Source organism: Pelodiscus sinensis, chromosome 21 (genome assembly GCF_052426305.1).
Source record: "Pelodiscus sinensis isolate ZL-2025 chromosome 21, ASM5242630v1, whole genome shotgun sequence".
Lineage (NCBI taxonomy): Eukaryota > Metazoa > Chordata > Testudines > Trionychidae > Pelodiscus > Pelodiscus sinensis.
Genome location: NC_143072.1, coordinates 26,417,530 through 26,434,867, shown reverse-complemented (window position 1 = coordinate 26,434,867; position 17,338 = coordinate 26,417,530). Strand labels below are relative to the sequence as shown.

General features: G+C 70.5%; 1 protein-coding gene across 28 annotated transcripts in view; it reads right to left on the bottom strand.

Moving 5' to 3' along the window:
• The window catches only part of MYO18A (myosin XVIIIA), a 94,040-nt gene that overhangs the window by 14,308 nt on the left and 62,394 nt on the right, over positions 1-17,338 (bottom strand). For all 28 annotated transcript variants that reach the window (XM_089772126.1, XM_089772127.1, XM_089772131.1 and 25 more), the window contains 14 exons: positions 15,354-15,443; positions 15,111-15,230; positions 11,461-11,572; positions 10,946-11,073; positions 9,868-10,022; positions 9,392-9,515; positions 9,111-9,311; positions 8,083-8,193; positions 6,807-6,911; positions 6,354-6,500; positions 4,603-4,716; positions 4,325-4,441; positions 3,558-3,641; positions 3,175-3,312 (listed from right to left, as the gene is read on the bottom strand). In XM_089772126.1, coding sequence (XP_089628252.1) covers positions 3,175-3,312; positions 3,558-3,641; positions 4,325-4,441; positions 4,603-4,716; positions 6,354-6,500; positions 6,807-6,911; positions 8,083-8,193; positions 9,111-9,311; positions 9,392-9,515; positions 9,868-10,022; positions 10,946-11,073; positions 11,461-11,572; positions 15,111-15,230; positions 15,354-15,443 — 1,746 coding nt within the window. The remainder of the gene's footprint in view (positions 1-3,174; positions 3,313-3,557; positions 3,642-4,324; positions 4,442-4,602; positions 4,717-6,353; positions 6,501-6,806; positions 6,912-8,082; positions 8,194-9,110; positions 9,312-9,391; positions 9,516-9,867; positions 10,023-10,945; positions 11,074-11,460; positions 11,573-15,110; positions 15,231-15,353; positions 15,444-17,338) is intronic.

Below are 17,338 nucleotides of genomic sequence, written 5' to 3'. Positions count from 1 at the left end.
CGCCCCCGCCCGCCCTCACCAGCGAGCCCCCCACCCCCGCCCGCCAGCGAGCCCCCCGCCCCCGCCCCCGAGCGAGCCCCCCGCCCGCCAGCGAGCCCCCCGCCCCTGCCCGCCCCCGCCAGCCAGCGAGCCCCCCGCCCGTGCCCCCCGCCCCCGCCAGCGAGCCCCCCGCCCCCGCCCGCCAGCGAGCCCCCCGCCCGTGCCCCCGCCCTCGCCAGCGAGCCCCCCGCCCCCGCCCGCCCCCGCCAGCGAGCCCCCCGCCCGCCAGCGAGCCCCCCGCCCCCGCCCCTGCCCGCCCCCGTCAGCGAGCCCCCCGCCCCCGCCCGCCCCCGCCCGCGAGCCCCCCACCCGTGCCCCCGCCCTCGCCAGCGAGCCCCCCGCCCTCGCCAGCGAGCCCCCCGCCCGTGCCCCCGCCCTCGCCAGCGAGCCCCCCGCCCCCGCCCGCCCCCGCCAGCGAGCCCCCCGCCCCCGCCCCTGCCCGCCCCCGTCAGCGAGCCCCCCGCCCCCGCCCGCCCCCGCCCGCGAGCCCCCCACCCGTGCCCCCGCCCTCGCCAGCGAGCCCCCCGCCCTCGCCAGCGAGCCCCCCGCCCGTGCCCCCGCCCTCGCCAGCGAGCCCCCCGCCCGTGCCCCCGCCCTCGCCAGCTAGCCCCCCGCCAGCCAGCGAGCCCCCCGCCCCCGCCCGCGAGCCCCCCGCCCGTGCCCCCGCCCTCGCCAGCGAGCGCCGGCAGCCCTGGCAGAATCAATAGAAGCTCGTCAGGAGTAATCGCAGAGGAGAGTGGCAATTACGCAGCCCGGCTCGCGCCAGTGCCGCCCCGCCGCGGGCTAATGGAGCACACGAGGCCAGCGCCCGGCATCTGCACGAGGGCCGGGGGGGCCTGGAGCCGCTTCCCCGGGCGGGAGAGGGGCCGGGCGGAGGGGAACACGGCTTGCGCTGGCTGGGAAGTAATTACAGGCTGGAGCGGGGAGGAGAGAGCCCCCCGCCGAGCCGCGCTGTGTGTTCCTGGCCCCGCCGGCGGCCCGCGCAGAATACAAAGCAGGCCGCACCAAGGAGGGCAGGCCAGGCTGTCATTTCGCTAAGTCAGTGCAGGCCCAGAGCAGCACTTTGCCGCGCCGGGCGGGCGGCGGATTATGGTGATCAGCGCCCGGCCTGCAGCAAGGGGGGCCAGGCCCAGCGACAGGCCGGGGGGGGCCAGGCCCAGCGACAGGCTGGGGGGGGCCAGGCCCAGCGACAGGCTGGGGGGGACAGGCCCTGAGTAGCGGAAGGGCCGGGGGAGCTGCCCTGCCAGCACCCCCCTCCCCGAGCTCAGCACAGGCCACAGCAGGGCAGGGCCCTCAAGGGACGCTGCTCCCAGCTCCAGCTGGGCTGGGAGGCACGGGGAGCTCGCAGACAGCGCGCGGGCCAGGCCAGGCCGGGCAGCACGGGGAGCTCGCAGACAGCGCGCGGGCCAGGCCAGGCCGGGGAGCACGGGGAGCTCGCAGACAGCGCGCGGGCCAGGCCAGGCCAGGCAGCACGGGGAGCTCGCAGACAGCGCGCAGGCCAGGCCAGGCCGGGCAGCACGGGGAGCTCGCAGACAGCGCGCGGGCCAGGCCAGGCCGGGCAGCACAGGGAGCTCGCAGACAGCGCGCGGGCCAGGCCAGGCCGGGCAGCACGGGGAGCTCGCAGACAGCGCGCGGGCCAGGCCAGGCCGGGCAGCACAGGGAGCTCGCAGACAGCGCGCGGGCCAGGCCAGGCCGGGCAGCACGGGGAGCTCGCAGACAGCGCGCGGGCCAGGCCAGGGGGCTCGGGGAGCTTGCAGACAGCGCGCGGGCCAGGCCAGGGGGCTCGGGGAGCTTGCAGACAGCGCGCGGGCCAGGCCAGGGGGCACGGGGAGCTTGCAGACAGCGCGCGGGCCAGGCCAGGGGGCTCGGGGAGCTTGCAGACAGCGCGCGGGCCAGGCCAGGGGGCTCGGGGAGCTTGCAGACAGCGCGCGGGTCAGGCCAGGGGGCTCGGGGAGCTTGCAGACAGCGCGCGGGCCAGGCCAGGGGGCACGGGGAGCTTGCAGACAGCACGCGGGCCAGGCCAGGGGGCAGAGGGAGCTCGCAGACAGCGCGCGGGCCAGGCCAGGGGGCAGAGGGAGCTCGCAGACAGCGCGCGCGTAGGCCAGGCTGGGGGCACGGGGAGCTCGCAGACAGCGCGTAGGCCAGGCCGGGCAGCACGGGGAGCTCGCAGACAGCGCGCGGGCCAGGCCAGGCCGGGGAGCACGGGGAGCTCGCAGACAGCGCGCGGGCCAGGCCAGGCCGGGCAGCACGGGGAGCTCGCAGACAGCGCGCGGGCCAGGCCGGGCAGCACGGGGAGCTCGCAGACAGCGCGCGGGCCAGGCCAGGCCGGGCAGCACGGGGAGCTCGCAGACAGCGCGCGGGCCAGGCCTGGTGGCAGGGGGAGCTCGCAGACAGCGCGCGGGCCAGGCCAGGGGGCTCGGGGAGCTCGCAGACAGCGCGCAGGCCAGGCCAGGGGGCACGGGGAGCTCGCAGACAGCGCGCGGGCCAGGCCAGGGGGCTCGGGGAGCTTGCAGACAGCGCGCGGGCCAGGCCAGGGGGCAGAGGGAGCTCGCAGACAGCGCGCAGGCCAGGCCAGGGGGCACGGGGAGCTCGCCGACAGCCATGCCGGGCGGCAGGGGGAGCTCGCAGACAGCCATGCCGGGCGGCAGGGGGAGCTCGCAGACAGCCAGGCCGGGCGGCAGGGGGAGCTCGCAGACAGCCAGGCCGGGCGGCAGGGGGAGCTCGCAGACAGCCAGGCCGGGCGGCAGGGGGAGCTCGCAGACAGCCAGGCCGGGCGGCAGGGGGAGCTCGCAGACAGCGCGCAGGCCAGGCCAGGGGGCACGGGGAGCTCGCCGACAGCCATGCCGGGCGGCAGGGGGAGCTCGCAGACAGCCATGCCGGGCGGCAGGGGGAGCTCGCAGACAGCCAGGCCGGGCGGCAGGGGGAGCTCGCAGACAGCCAGGCCGGGCGGCAGGGGGAGCTCGCAGACAGAGCGCAGGCCAGGCCAGGGGGCACGGGGAGCTCGCCGACAGCCATGCCGGGCGGCAGGGGGAGCTCGCAGACAGCCAGGCCGGGCGGCAGGGGGAGCTCGCAGACAGCGCGCAGGCCAGGCCAGGCTGCTCCCTCCCAGCGCCCTGCCCCTCCGGAGTGCCCTACCTCCAGCCGCTTGGCTTGGGTCCGCTCGAACTCCAGCCGCGTCTCCAGCTCCCGGATCCGGGCCTCCTGCCGGCTCACCAGTGACTTGTCCACCATGGACTGCTCCAGGAACTCCAGCTGGCTCTGCAGCCCTTGCAGCTGGGGACGGGAGGGACGGGCCGGTGCTCAGGCTGTGCCGGCAGAGCCACAGGCCTGCAGCAGCCGCACGCGCCGTTCCCTCCAGCCCCCCGCGGCCTGTGCCCGGGGCGAGCGGGGTGCTGGGAGCATTGGGCAGCACTGCCTGCTGGGGACATGCTGGGGGGCGCTCTGCCGACAGAGCCCATGCTGGGCGGCTGTCCCACGGGGGCCAAAACAACCCCCCTCAGCCCCGCCCAGCCTGCTACCTTCTCCTGCAGCTCCTGCTTCTCTTTGTTGGCGTCTTCCAGCTGGGCCTGCAGGTCGTTGATCTGGGCCAGGTCCCGGGAGGCCTGGGGGCAGAGGGGTCCAGGCGGGTCAGAGCCAGGGTGGGCTGGGTGGGCTCAGGGCCGCAGGGCGCCGGGGTGGCCAGAGGCAGAGCTCAGCTCAGACCGTGGGGCGGGGTGGGGCGAAGGCTCGTCTCGCAGCCAGACTTCCCAGCGGTGCCCAGGAGAGGCTGGGCTCAAGGACGGGGCCGGGGCGCACAGGACGGGTGGAGAACGGTGCTGGTGGGGAGGACGCAGGGAGTGAAGACAGGGGCCGTGGGGGAGCTGGGCACTGGGGGGCCCACAGGCCGGGGGGGCACACAGGATGGGGAGGCTGGGGACCGGGGGGGCAGAGGACCACACACGATGGGGGTGGGTGCCGGAGTGGTACATAGGGGGGGGGGGCCAGGTGCCGGGGGGGACACACCAGACCGGGGGGGGGCCAAGTGCCAGGGGGGACACAGGACGGGAGGAGCCAGGTGGGACATAGGACGGGGGGCCAGGTACCAGGGGGACACAGGACAGAGGGGCCAGGTGGGACACAGGACGGGGGGCCAGGTACCAGGGGGGACACAGGACGGGGGGCCAGGTGGGACACTCAGGACGGGGGGGCCAGGTGCCGGGGGGGGCACACCGGATGGGGGGCCAGGGGTGGCACACAGGATGGGGGGGCACACAGGACGGGGGGGGCCAGGGGCCAGGCACCTCACCTGGGCCACTGCTGCCTTGTGCTTCTTCATCAGCTCGTTCATGTCCTCCTGGTCCTCCTCCAGCCGGCTCTGCACCTCGTTCTTCTCCCGCTGCAGCCGGCTCAGCTGCTCCTCCAGCTGGGGAGGGGGAGAGGTGAGGCCGCGCCGGGACGAAGCTCCGCCCCCACCCATCCCTGGGCGCCAGGTGGGCTGGACTGGGGCAGTAACAGGTCCCCTGGGGATGGGCAGGGGCTCCCCCGGCTCCCACCCAGGGGGCAGGGCCCGGCTCAGGTACTCACAGCCGCCTTGGCTTTGGCGATGTCGTCGATCTGCAGGTGAAGATCCTCGATTTCCCCCTCCATGGCCTTGCGGGCCTTGACAGCCGCCGCGCAGGTGAACTCGGACTCCTCCAGCTAGAACCCGACACGGGCCGTCAGCCTGGGCCTGGGCGCGCACGCAGCAGCTGGGCAGCCCCGGGGGGTGGGTGTGTGTGTGTCATGTTATTGGATTTTAAGGGGGTGTGACGTAGTGGGGGTACCTGGCTGGTTTCTATGCTGCTGGCTCTGGGGTAACCCCCACTGGCTGCCGTGGGTACCACGACCCAGCAAAACAGGATGAGTCACTATGCAAACCAGTGGCCAGACACCCCCCATGGAGAGGAACAAAGGAAGGGGGAGGCTGCCCTGGCTGGGGGGCAGGGCTGGAAGAGAGTTGGTTAGTTGCTGTCTGGGAGCATGGAGGAGACAGGCTAGGGAAAGGGGCTGGAGTTTAGGGGCCCAGTCTCCCCCATCTCAAGGGGGCCTGAGGCATCCTAGCCCAGCTCTGTGACCAGATTCCATCTGTGCTGTGCTGTATCCTGGAGAGGCAATAAACTTCCTCTATTCCACCGGCTGGTGCAGTCTGTTTGTGCCATTTCGGGGTGCAGGAGACGGGGGACCCCCAACGTGCTGTCACAGGGGAGCAGCCAGATCACTGCTGTGCCCACGGGGGAGGGGGTCTGCCCCACAGTCTGTACGAAGGGGCCACGGGAGGTGTCACGCGACAGCTTCTGCCCTACTCGTTCTAGGTAGGCTACACGTGTGCTTGTGCGACGTGCGTGTGCGGTTCTGCGTGTGGGCTCTGGCCTGGTGCTGGGAGCGTGCGCTGCCTGCTGGAAGGAAGGAACGTCCCTGGCCGTGCTCGCTAGCAGGGCACCGAGGACCGTGGCTCCCCAGGTGCCCAACACACACGAGGGACGCGTCTGGGAACATGCCGACCAGCCGGGCAGAATGGCCGCCGGCATGTGGAACAGAGACAGGACACTCGCCCGCGGGCCCTGCTCTGGCCAGGGAGACGCCAGGAGAGAGGTAAGAGCCAGAGGCGACTCCATCATCTTCAATCCCGCGACTGAGCCCAGACGCAGCCTTGCGAGGGACAGAGCCGGGAGGATTGCCGACCCGCCCGCACACGGGATCAGCCAGAGACTGCCAAGCCAGTATCAAGAACTGGGGGATTCGCTGCACGTGCTGGATTCTGAGCAACGCCGCTCTCGGCCTTTTCTCTTAGCAATAAACCTTCAGCTTTGAGAGTCTACAGGACGGGCCCCGCGTGATCTAAAGTGCAAACTGACCTGGGAACAGGGGCTGGCTCTTTGGGACCCGGAGAACCCGCTGGGGTGGGTGAGATCAGGTCTTACAGCCCCTCACCTGCGTAAGGCCCGGGGCGATGGTGGCACAGGGAGAGCTGGGGGGTCCGAGGGGTTTTGCTCGTGAGGTTCCTGCCGGCCGGAGTGGCAGCCGCAGCGCTCGGTGGGGCTGGTGTGGTGCCTGTTTGGGAGGGTCCCCAGTGTGGGGCTGCAGGGAGCCCTGGTTTGAGCCATTCGCCCTGAGCGGTGCCCAGACCCGCCCGGTCTGTGCCAGAGGGGGGTGGACGTTACAGGAGCGGCAGGGCTGGGACGCAGGCTCCGGCGACACCCAGCCAGGATAGGGGGATGCGCAGCTGCATGACCGGGGCCGGGAGCCCCCCGGGGTGACCTGGAGCCCTGGCCAGGGAGGCCGGGGGCAGCGCCCACCTGGTTTCTGAGCTGGGCGATCTCCCGCTTGCTGGGCGCGTGGCTCTTCAGGTGATCCAGCATGGCCTGGGCGTCGGCCAGCAGCGCCTTGGTTCTCCTCAGGTCCTTGCGCAGCCGCTTCTCTGTCTCCACGTCCCGCTGGCTGGCCTGGGGGGGGGGGGGGGGGGGGCAGGCAGGCTGGGAGCCGAGCGCCGTGGCCGGCCAGGGCCGAGCCGGCAGCACCAGGCGCCCCCCAGAGCACAGAGCGGCACCGCTCGGCCACTAGCCCAGCCCTTCCCCGTGCCCACCCGGCTCGCCGGCCCCAGGACCCCGCCGCGGGCTAGGGCCTCGCCAGCCAGGGTGCCCCCCCGCTCCGGCCAAGCCTGCCCTCCAGCAGCCCCCGGGACACCGCGCACAATGGGGCAGCTGCGGCAGGTGGGGACGTCCGGCCCTGGGGCCCCTCGCCGGCGGTACCTGGTCGCTGAGCGCAGCCAGCCGGCTCTCCAGCTCTCGCTTCTCCCGCAAGGATTTCTGCTTCTCCTCGTGCTCCTCCTCCAGCTGCACCTCCAGCTGCTTCAGCTGGGCATGGGCACAAGAGCAGGGCTTCCGTGAGCCGGCAGTGCCTTGCGGAGAGTGGCGCCTCGCACGGGGGGGGGGGGAGGGAGAGCAGGGCGCCTCGCACGGGGGGGGAAGGGAGAGCAGGGCGCCTCGCACGGGGGGGGCAGGGAGAGCAGGGCGCCTCGCACGGGGGGGCAGGGAGAGCAGGGCGCCTCGCACGGGGGGAGGCAAGGAGAGCAGGGCGCCTCGCACGGGGGGAGGCAGGGAGAGCAGGGCGCCTCGCACGGGGGGGGGGGCAGGGCAGTGGGCACAGGGAGGGCCCTGCCTGCACCAGCCCATCACACCCCAGCACGGGGGGGGGGGGGCGGGGAGAGCAGGGCGCCTCGCACGGGGGGGGCAGGGAGAGCAGGGCGCCTCGCACGGGGGGGGGGCGGGGAGAGCAGGGCGCCTCGCACGGGGGGGGCAGGGAGAGCAGGGCGCCTCGCACGGGGGGGGGGCAGGGAGAGCAGGGCGCCTCGCACGGGGGGAGGCAGGGAGAGCAGGGCGCCTCGCACGGGGGGAGGCAGGGAGAGCAGGGCGCCTCGCACGGGGGGAGGCAGGGAGAGCAGGGCGCCTCGCACGGGGGGGGGCAGGGCAGTGGGCACAGGGAGGGCCCTGCCTGCACCAGCCCATCACACCCCGGCACGGGGGCCGCTCTGAGCCCCGGCTACCTGCCCTCATCAGGCCAATAGCTCTGGAGCCAGAGCAGGACGGGGGGCTCTGGGGTCGCACTGGGGGCAGAGGCCTCTGGGGAGTGGGGAGCAAGTGGCTGCCATTGGGCCTGGCCCGCTGGGCCAGCGGAGCACCATGTGGGGAGCCAGGCCGCGGGGCAGGCATGCCAGGAGGGGGGGCTTATCTCCATGACAGAGCTCCCCCCCCCCGCGGCTGTCCCGCTGGGCCCCACGCTGCTGATGCCAGCCGGGGGCTCATCCTCCTGCCCCCCTTCCCCGTGTCTCAGGGCGGCAGCGCAGGGAGATCACAGCTCCGCCCGGCTGAGCCCGCACCCCCTCGCCGCGCTGCCCGGCCCTGCCCCAGCTTTGCCCACGAGCCGCCAGGGGCTGGCGCCCCCCACTCAGCATCCAGCCCAGCAGGCCTGAGGGGGCCGGGCTCACCCGGGGGCCCTGCCCCGCAGCGAGCGGCGCCACCCGCCTACCTTCTTCTGGCACGACTGCCTGGCCTCCTCCACCTCCTCGTCCCGGCTCTCCAGCTCCTTGGCGTGGCTCTGCCGCAGGCGCTCCATCTCCATCTCCAGGCGCAGCTTGGCCTGCGGGCCAGACAGCCCTGCTCAGCCCGAGGGCTCCCACCTGCCGCATGAGCAGAAAGCGACCCCGGGGAGGGCGACCGGGCCTTGGGGCAGCACAGGGATGGGGCCAGCCGAGGCGCGGGGTCTCGGAGCCCCCAGCCCTGACCCCCCCGGCTCTCCCTCCCACCCCGCACGCAGGATGGCAGCCGTGTGTTAGGTGCTGCTGACGCCCGGCCACAGCTGGCCCAGCACCGAGCACCCGCCTGCACCCAAGACAGCCTGTGCTAAGGGGCACCCGGTGATCATCGAACTCTCCCTGCCGGTCGCCGGGGCTCGGCGCTAGAGACGGGGCCTGCTCCCCGCCGGTCGCCGGGGCTCGGCGCTAGAGACGGGGCCTGCTCCCCGCCGGTCGCCGGGGCTCGGCGCTAGAGACGGGGCCTGCTCCCCGCCGGTCGCCGGGGCTCGGCGCTAGAGACGGGGCCTGCTCCCCGCCGGTCGCCGGGGCTCGGCGCTAGAGACGGGGCCTGCTCCCCGCCGGTCGCCGGGGCTCGGCGCTAGAGACGGGGCCTGCTCCCAGATGGTCGCCGGGGCTCGGCGCTAGAGACGGGGCCTGCTCCCTGATGGTCGCCGGGGCTCGGCGCTAGAGACGGGGCCTGCTCCCTGATGGTCGCCGGGGCTCGGCGCTAGAGACGGGGCCTGCTCCCTGATGGTCGCCGGGGCTCGGCGCTAGAGACGGGGCCTGCTCCCTGCCGGTCGCCAGGGCTTTTCACAGCAATGACTCACTCCCGATGCTCCCAAGCCCAGGCGGCTCTGTGGCCGGCGCTGGGCACTGCTCCATGACAGGAAGGCGTCACTGCGCTCTCTGGGCAGGGTTGAAGCCGGGTGTGACCCCTCTCCCCCCCCCGAGCCAGGCCTGCTCCGAGCCTCGCTCCAGGCACCTGCTCCAGCAGCTGGATGGTCCCCGCCTGCTCGTCCAGCTCCTCCTCCTGGTCCTTGACCTTGGCCTCCAGGTCCCGCAGCTGCTTCTTCAGCTTGGCCAGCGAGGCCTCGTCCTTGGACTCCTGGGAGGACACGTCCTGGAGCTCGGCCTCCAGCGCCTCCACCTTCTGGCTGAAGGTCAGGACGTCGGAGTCTTTCTCCTGGGCGAGAGCAGAGGGGGAGCTTCAGGGGCCGCCGGGCCCAGCTGGCCAGGGGGGCGGGCAGGGGGGCGGGAGCTCACCTCCAGCTGCTGCTTGAGGCCGAAGAGCTCGGCGAGGAGCACGTCCTTCTCCCGGCTCAGCTTCTCCCGCTGCAGCTTCTCCCGCTGGGCCTCTTCGTGCGCCTGAGCCAGCTCGCTGTCAAACCTGCGCCGGAGCCGGGCCCTCAGTCCCGCGCACGCCAGCCCAGCCGGACCTCCTGCCCCCTGCCCCCGCCCTGGCCCCGCCCTGGCCCGCCCCCCCGCCAGGCTCCCTCTAGCTTCCCCCCCCCCGCCAGGCTCCCTCTAGCTGCCCCCCCCGCCAGCAGACAGCAGACCCCCGGGGGGCAGGTCACTGTGGGCCCCACAGCCCGGCCAGGGGGCGCAGGGACTCGGGGCGCGGCTGAGCCCTGGCTTGGCCATCCAGCACTGGGCTGCCCCGGGCGTAGCTCCTAAGTCCCTTGGGCCCTGCAGGCGCCGGGAAGGGCCCCGGGGTCACTGGCTCTGCCCTGCCCCCTCACCTGCGCTGCTTCTTCTCCAGCTCGTGGCTCCGGCCCTGCTGGCCCTCCAGGTGCAGCTTCGTGTCCTGCAGCTCGGCCACCAGGCGCTGGCTCTTCTTCCGGAGCTGCTGCAGGGCGCGCTGGCTCTCCTCGCCGTCGGCCTGCAGGGCGGCCAGCTGCGGGCCGGCCAGGCCGGGTCAGGGGGCGCCCGGGGGAGCCCTCGCTGCACGGGTGCGGGGGCAGGGGAGCAACCAGCCTCTGGCTGGGGCTTGGCTGCACCGGGGTCACGGAGCCACCGGGCACCTGGCGGAGCTGGCTCCACTTGAGGCGCACGGCAGGAAGGGAAAAGCCGGGGCAGGCGCCGCTGTGGCCCCCAGGAAGCTAAATAACCGGGCACCAAGGGGGCGCAGGGCGGGGAGGGGAGTGCGGCACTGACGTGCGAGGAGTGGGAGAGCTGTGCAGCGCCGGTGTGCGATGGGCGGGGGGGTACGGCACCGGCGTGCGATGGGCGGGGGAGGGGCATGGCACCGGCGTGCGAGGGGCAGGGGAGGGGTGCAGCGCTGATGTGCAACTGGTGGCGGAGGGGGCCCAAGACAGGGGAGGGGTGCAGTGTTGGCGTGCGAGGGGCATGGGAGAGGCAGAGCACTGGTATGCAAAGGGCGGGGGAGGGGCGCGGCGCCGGCGTGCAAAGGGCGGGGGAGGGGCGCGGCGCCGGCGTGCAAAGGGCGGGGGAGGGACGCGGCGTGCAAAGGGCGGGGGAGGGGCGCAGCACCGGCGTGCAAAGGGCGGGGGAGGGACGCGGCGTGCAAAGGGCGGGGGAGGGGCGCGGCGCCGGCGTGCAAAGGGCGGGGGAGGGGCGCGGTGCCGGCGTGCAAAGGGCGGGGGAGGGGCGCAGCGTGCAAAGGGCGGGGGAGGGGCGCGGCGCCGGCGTGCAAAGGGCGGGGGAGGGGCACGGCGCCGGCGTGCAAAGGGCGGGGGAGGGGTGCGGCGCCGGCGTGCAAAGGGCGGGGGAGGGGTGCGGCGCCGGCGTGCAAAGGGCGGGGGAGGGGCGCCAGCGCGCGTGCACGCCGCACACCCCGACGGGGCTAGGCCAGCTTACTCGTCTCTCCTGCTGCCTCCTGCTCTGCTGCTCCACCTCCAGCTTGTCCTCGAGCTCCTGCTGCAGGCGCTTCTGGGTGAACTCGGCCTCGCGGACGGCTCGCTCGTACTTCAGCCGCCACTCGCCGCCTGTGGGCATGGAGCCGGGGCTGAGGGTGTTCCTGGGCAGGGCCCAGACCCTGCTTGCGGAGTAGGCCGAATGGGCGGGGGGAGCTCGTGGGCCAGGGGTATCGGAAGGGGGGGGGCTAATGGGCCGGGGCAGGGGGGGTGTCTCTCTGAGGCTGCCCTCCGAGACTGAGATGATGCTGCTGACGCTGCCTGGAGGATCCACTGATCAGCAACGGTGATGCCCTGCAGGCAGCTGGGGAAACTGAGGCATGAAGCAGGCAAGTCACCTGCCCAGGGCAGGGAGTCAGATGGGCCATGTGACCCCATGTGGGGAGGAGGGGAGAGGAGGGGGGTAAGAGACAGCTCCAGAAGCACATGGGGTGGGGGGAGGGGGGATCAAGCCAGCACCTGAGTCGTCGTCGTCGAGCTCCCCGTTGAGCTCCGCCGCCCGGATGAGCCGCGCCTCCATCACCTCCATCTCCATGGACTCCATCTGCTTCTGCAGCGCCTCGTACTTGGCCTGGGGAGAGGAGCGAGCACGTCACGTGACAGATCACTGCTGCGCCCACGGGGCGTCTGCCCCAACGTCTGTACGAAGGGGCCACGGGAGGCGTCACTTGAAAGCTCCTGCCCTACTGACGCCGTGTCTGCTACTCGTGTGACACACACGGGCTCTGGGCGGGGGGCGTTCTCCGCCCGAGACAGAGCCATGGGCCCGCGCTGCCTGCTGGAAGGAAGCAACGTCCCTGGCCGTGCTCGCTAGCAGGGCACCGAGGACCGTGGCTCCCCAGGTGCCCAACACACACGAGGGACGCGTCTGGGAACATGCCGACCAGCCGGGCAGAATGGCCGCCGGCATGTGGAACAGAGACAGGACACTCGCCCGCGGGCCCGCTCCAGTCGGGGAGACCCGGGAATGGCGAGGACGGTGCCGTGAGTGACTCCATCTTGGCTTCAGTTCTGCTACTGCTGGGTCTGGAAAGCTGCAGAGCTGGCTACCGGCAAGGGACACGGACAGCGTGGGAGACACATGAGGCTGTCTCCATTTTGTCTCCAGTCTTGCTGCTGCCCCCAGATGCAGCCTTGCGAGGGACAGAGCCGGGCGGGATTGCCGACCCGCCCGCACACGGGATGGACACCAGAGACTAGCGGTTTGTAACACCCCTGACGAGCCTGTGTCACGTTACTGAATTTGAGGGAAGCAGCCAGATCCCTGCTGCACCCATGGGGGGGTGTTGGCCCCAGAAATGGTATAAAAGGGGCCATGTGGGGTGTTGAATAGAAGCTCACTGTCTGCTGATCCTGTGTACACTAGTCATGTGATTGTAGAACGTCTGTGTGTGGAGTTAGGAGTCTGTAATCTGTGTGGAGACTGAATATTTCCCTGCATGTGGTTGAGCATTGGGCAGCGCCCGGCCTGTGGACATGCTAATCAGCGAGGCCCTGTGGGACAATGGCTCTCAATGGGCCAAGGACACACCTAAAGAATGAGGGCTGACACATAAGGGCTACCAGCAGGGAACACAGGGATAGGCCGTGGGCCAGGTGACCTGCTGTAGCCAAGAAGAGGCCAGGAAGGAGGGATAAATAGGCCATGTGGTCGACTCCATCTTGTTCTCAGCTCAGCACTTCATCCCAGAGGCAGCACTGCAGGGATCGAAGAGCCAGGAAGACCAGTGAACCCATCCTGATCCTAGGATGTGCAACAAGGACTCTTAAGCCAGCAGCTGCAACATCTCTGCTAGAGCCTGCATCGAGGACTGGGAGATTCGGTGCATGTAACGTACTATCCTTTACAACCTCACTCTCAGGCTTTTCTTTCTTGTGGTAATAAACCTTTAGTTGTTAGATGCTAAAGGATTGGCCCAGCGTGATTTGTGGGTAAGGTCCAGAGGGTAAATTGACCAGGGATCTGTGGCTGGTTTCTTGGAACCGGACAGAACTTGTTCGGGGTAGGTGGGATTGGGTGCTAGGACCCCCCACCGGTGTATGAGGCCCGGGGCCATCTGGGGCACGGATATTGCTGGGGTGCCGGAGGGGTTTTGCTCGTGAGGCTTCAGGCAGGCAGCTGAAGCGCTCTGTGGGACTGGTTTGTGGCCTGTTCGGCGAGGTCGCCAGTCTGGGAGCTGTAAGGAGCCCCGAAGTTGAACAATTCGCCCTGAACAGACGCCCTCAGCTGTGCCCAGACACGGCCCGGTCCGTCACAGTGGCGTAGTTGGCAGGATCCACAGATCTTGGTCAATTGAGCTTTGGGATCAGGACCCCGCGCTGTCTAAATTTGATTTTTGGTGTTGAGAGTTTGGTTGGGTAAAGAGCAGCTGCAATGAGTGAGCTACAGTATGAAAGTCTGGACAGAGAGGCTCTGGAACTCTTGTGCTTGGAAGGAGGCATTGCCTTTAACGAGGAAGTTTCTAACCCAGAGCTGGCATCTTTGTTAATGGCCAGAAATGCTGCAGAAGAAATAAGAGAGCAGGATCCAGTGAGGAGAATGCAACGTAGATGCAAACGAGAAGTGGAGGAGTCTCGTCTGCTATCCAAACAGAGAATGCAGAGGCTAGACAAGGAATGGGCTGAAAGAGACTGAGAAGCTGCTGAAAGAGAGCGGAGGCAGATCCGAGAACATGCAGAGAAAATGGCAAAGTTGTACAGAGAAATCAGACAAGCTGAAGAAGCCGCCGCCAGATTTGAACTTCAACCTAAGAGAATAGGAGCGCAAAAGGGACTGCGTCCTCCTGAAGGTCCGATGTAAAACCGTGGGGGTATGTGGTGTGACTAGGACATGGCTAATGTTGTAACTCAGCCCCAAAGTATGTACGGGATTGGTGAGGGGGTACAGGTAACTCTGGGAAGTTTTCTGGGGCCAGTCAATCTTATTGTAACCAAAAGAAAAGTGTCTCTAAATGTTGGCCTGTGGCAGGTAGCCGTGAATCTGCGAGTGAGGCTTCTAAGGGCCTGTCGAGTGCCTCAAAGTCGAGGCTGAAATAAGCACCAGGGCGGAAAAAGCCCAGAAATCAGAGAAAGTTTTCTGGGGCTGGTCAGTCTCCCTGTAACCAAGGGGAAAGTGTCTCTACATGTGTGCCTGTGGCAGATGGCTGTGTGTCTGTGCAGGGGGGCAGGGAGCCTGTGGGTGAGGGCCCGTCTGATGCCTCAGAGGTGAGGCTGGAATCAGAACCAGGGCAGGAAGAGCCCAGAAATCAGGGAAATGTTTCTCTGGGGCAGCCTGGAGTGGCTGGCCAGAGCGGAGTTTTAGTTGAGGAGTTGGTGGCTGGTGAGGTTTGTGGAATTGAACCTGCACAAGGTGAGAAGGAGAGGTGTGAAGCACAGTGGGTGCGAGCTGGCGATTTGGCTGGTGGAAGTAGCAGTAGATCAGTAAAGGAAGCTGTCTCAGTGTCTAGCTGTTTGCCTGAAATTAGCCAGGGGTGTTGGGACGAGGGAGAAACTGTCTCTGGTTTCTGTCCGTGTGTGGGGAAGAGTTTCTGCCGTTGTCTGAGGAAGGTGCCCCACAGCCTGTGTTGGCTGAGAGCAGGGCTGTTGTCCCTGACTTGGGTCTGGATACAGAGAAGGCCCAGAAAGGAGGTGGCTCTAAGTTTGCGTCTGCTGGGGAGGAGGATGCTGGGACTTGGGTAGATCCAGGCAGTGTCGTGCCAGAACCCCAGAGACCAGACAGTGGTGACACTGATGTTGTGCCTGATGCTGCTGTGTTGCTGGCAGAGGGGGGAGCGACTCTGTGGAACCAGGGTGACCCCTTAGCCCAGGCACAAGGAGAGATTGATGGCATGTTAACTCTGGAGCCTAATGATGCTGTGGAAGTTTACAGCCATCTAGAGAGCTGCAGAGAGGTGCCTCTGACCTTGTATCTTGTGAGTCTGTCTGTGTGCCTGAGAGGGGATTGTCTGTGAATCCACCAGAGGGGCTGGAGATGACTCAGGGAGTAAAGGAAGTGCAGGAGGAGTTGGTTGGGGCTCAGCAGGGCAAGGCTGCTGCAGAGCCAGAGAAGGGTGAACTGTTGCTTAAGGAAGCTCATAGGGAGGAGAGTCCCGTGGCACAAGGGCCCTCACCTGCAGCTCCTTCATCTCCTTCTCGGCCCGCAGCCGCTCCGCCGTCTCCGCGTCCAGCAGCTGGGAGGCCGACTCGCCCGTGTGCCGCTCGTCCGTCAGCTCCGCCGTCAGCTCCGCCACCTGCGAGCAGCAGGACTAGGCTCAGCGGGCAAGAGGGGGGGGGGGGGGGAAGTGGCCTGCCTGGAGACCATCCCTCCCCCCGGGCCAGACAGCGGGCCCAGGTCCAGGCCCGGCCGGACGTACCCTGCTCTCCAGCCGGCTGCTGCCCATCCGCAGCTCGTTCCGCTCGCTCTCCACCTTCTCCAGCTTGCTCCTCAGCTGCTGGATCTCCTCCTGGGGCAGAGACAGCGATGAGGGCGGCAGGTCCACCGAGAATGGGGGGGCAGGAAGCCTGCAGCTGGGGGGTCATCCCCAGACGGGGGGGCAGGGCTGTGATGGGAGACCCCCCCCAGCAGCAGGAACTGAGAACTGAGCTGTTAGTGCCTCGCTCCAGTTTGGGGGCGGCTGGCTCCCCCGGGGGAGGGGCTCAGGGGGGAGGGGCTCTGCGCTCAGCTCTCTGCGTGGCCCCCCGCCACCGTGCCCCACGAGATGTCACTTTCAATCCCGTCCTCGGCGTGAATCCCCCATGTGCTCCCCTGCCCCCCCGGCAGAGGGCCAAGGGCATCCGCCCGTGCGCAGGCTGACCGGGGCCGGGAGGAGAGAGCGAGGGGAGAGCAGGTCCCTGGGCTGCTGGCAGAGCGAGGCCTGGCTGCCCGGTGATGTCTGCCCCTCCCTTCGGGGAGTGGCCCCAGCACAGAGGGCCCGGGCTGGTGGGGAGCGCGGAGAGCGGGGCCAGGAGGGAGCATGGGGCTGGGGGGGAACATGGGGCCAAGGGGAGTGCAAGGCCGGGAGGAAGCGTGGGGGCCGAGGGGAGCGCAGGGCCAGGGGCCAGCAGGGAGCGTGGGGTGGAGGGGACTGGGGGGGGAGCGTGGGACTGGGGGGGGCGGGGAGCACGGGGCCGGGAGCCAGGGGGGAGTGCGGGGCCGGGGGGAGCGCGCAGGGCGGAGGGGGCCGGGGGGGGGGGAGTGTGGGGCCGGGGGCCAGCAGGGAGCGCAGGGCGGAGGGGGCTGGGGGGAGCGCAGGGCGGAGGGGGCCGGGGGGAGCGCGGAGCCGGGGGCCAGCAGGGAGCGCAGGGCGGAGGGGGCCGGGGGGAGCGCAGGGCGGAGGGGGCCGGGGGGAGCGCGGAGCCGGGGGCCAGCAGGGAGCGCAGGGCGGAGGGGGCCGGGGGGAGCGCGGGGCCGGGGCTGTCGGGGAGCTAAGCGCAGGGACCTGCCAGGCCCACACGCAGCGCAGCCGCCAGGGGCACACGGCTCCATTCTCCACGCCTAGTAATTGGGCCCCTGCAAATGCAGCCGCTCGCTGCGCTAATGACACGCTGATTCACAAATGAGCCTGGTGCTTGCTCCCTGCCTGGAAGGAGGCTGCGTGAGAGACGCGCGGCACCTTACAGCCTCGCACGCCTCCCCCGTCCGCACGCGCCCCACGGCCTCCCCCTCGTCCTCGCACGCCTCCCCCGTCCGCACGCGCCCCACGGCCTCCCCCTCGTCCTCGCACGCCTCCCCCGTCCGCACGCGCCCCACGGCCTCCCCTCGTCCTCGCACGCCTCCCCCGTCCGCACGCGCCCCACGGCCTCCCCCTCGTCCTCGCACGCCTCCCCCGTCCGCACGCGCCCCACGGCCTCCCCCTCGTCCTCGCACGCCTCCCCCGTCCGCACGCGCCCCACGGCCTCCCCCTCGTCCTCGCACGCCTCCCCCGTCCGCACGCGCCCCACGGCCTCCCCCTCGTCCTCGCACGCCTCCCCCGTCCGCACGCGCCCCACGGCCTCCCCCTCGTCCTCGCACGCCTCCCCCGTCCGCACGCGCCCCACGGCCTCCCCCTCGTCCTCGCACGCCTCCCCCGTCCGCACGTGCCCCACGGCCTCCCCCTCGTCCTCGCACGCCTCCCCCATCGCCATGTGCCCCACGGCCTCCTGCCCTCGCACGCTTTCCCCCGTCCGCACGCGCCCCACGGCCTCCCCCTCGTCCTCGCACGCCTCCCCCGTCCGCACGCGCCCCACGGCCTCCCCCTCGTCCTCGCACGCCTCCCCCATCGCCATGTGCCCCACGGCCTCCCCCTCGTCCTCGCACGCCTCCCCCATCGCCATGTGCCCCACGGCCTCCTGCCCTCGCACGCCTCCCCCATCGCCATGT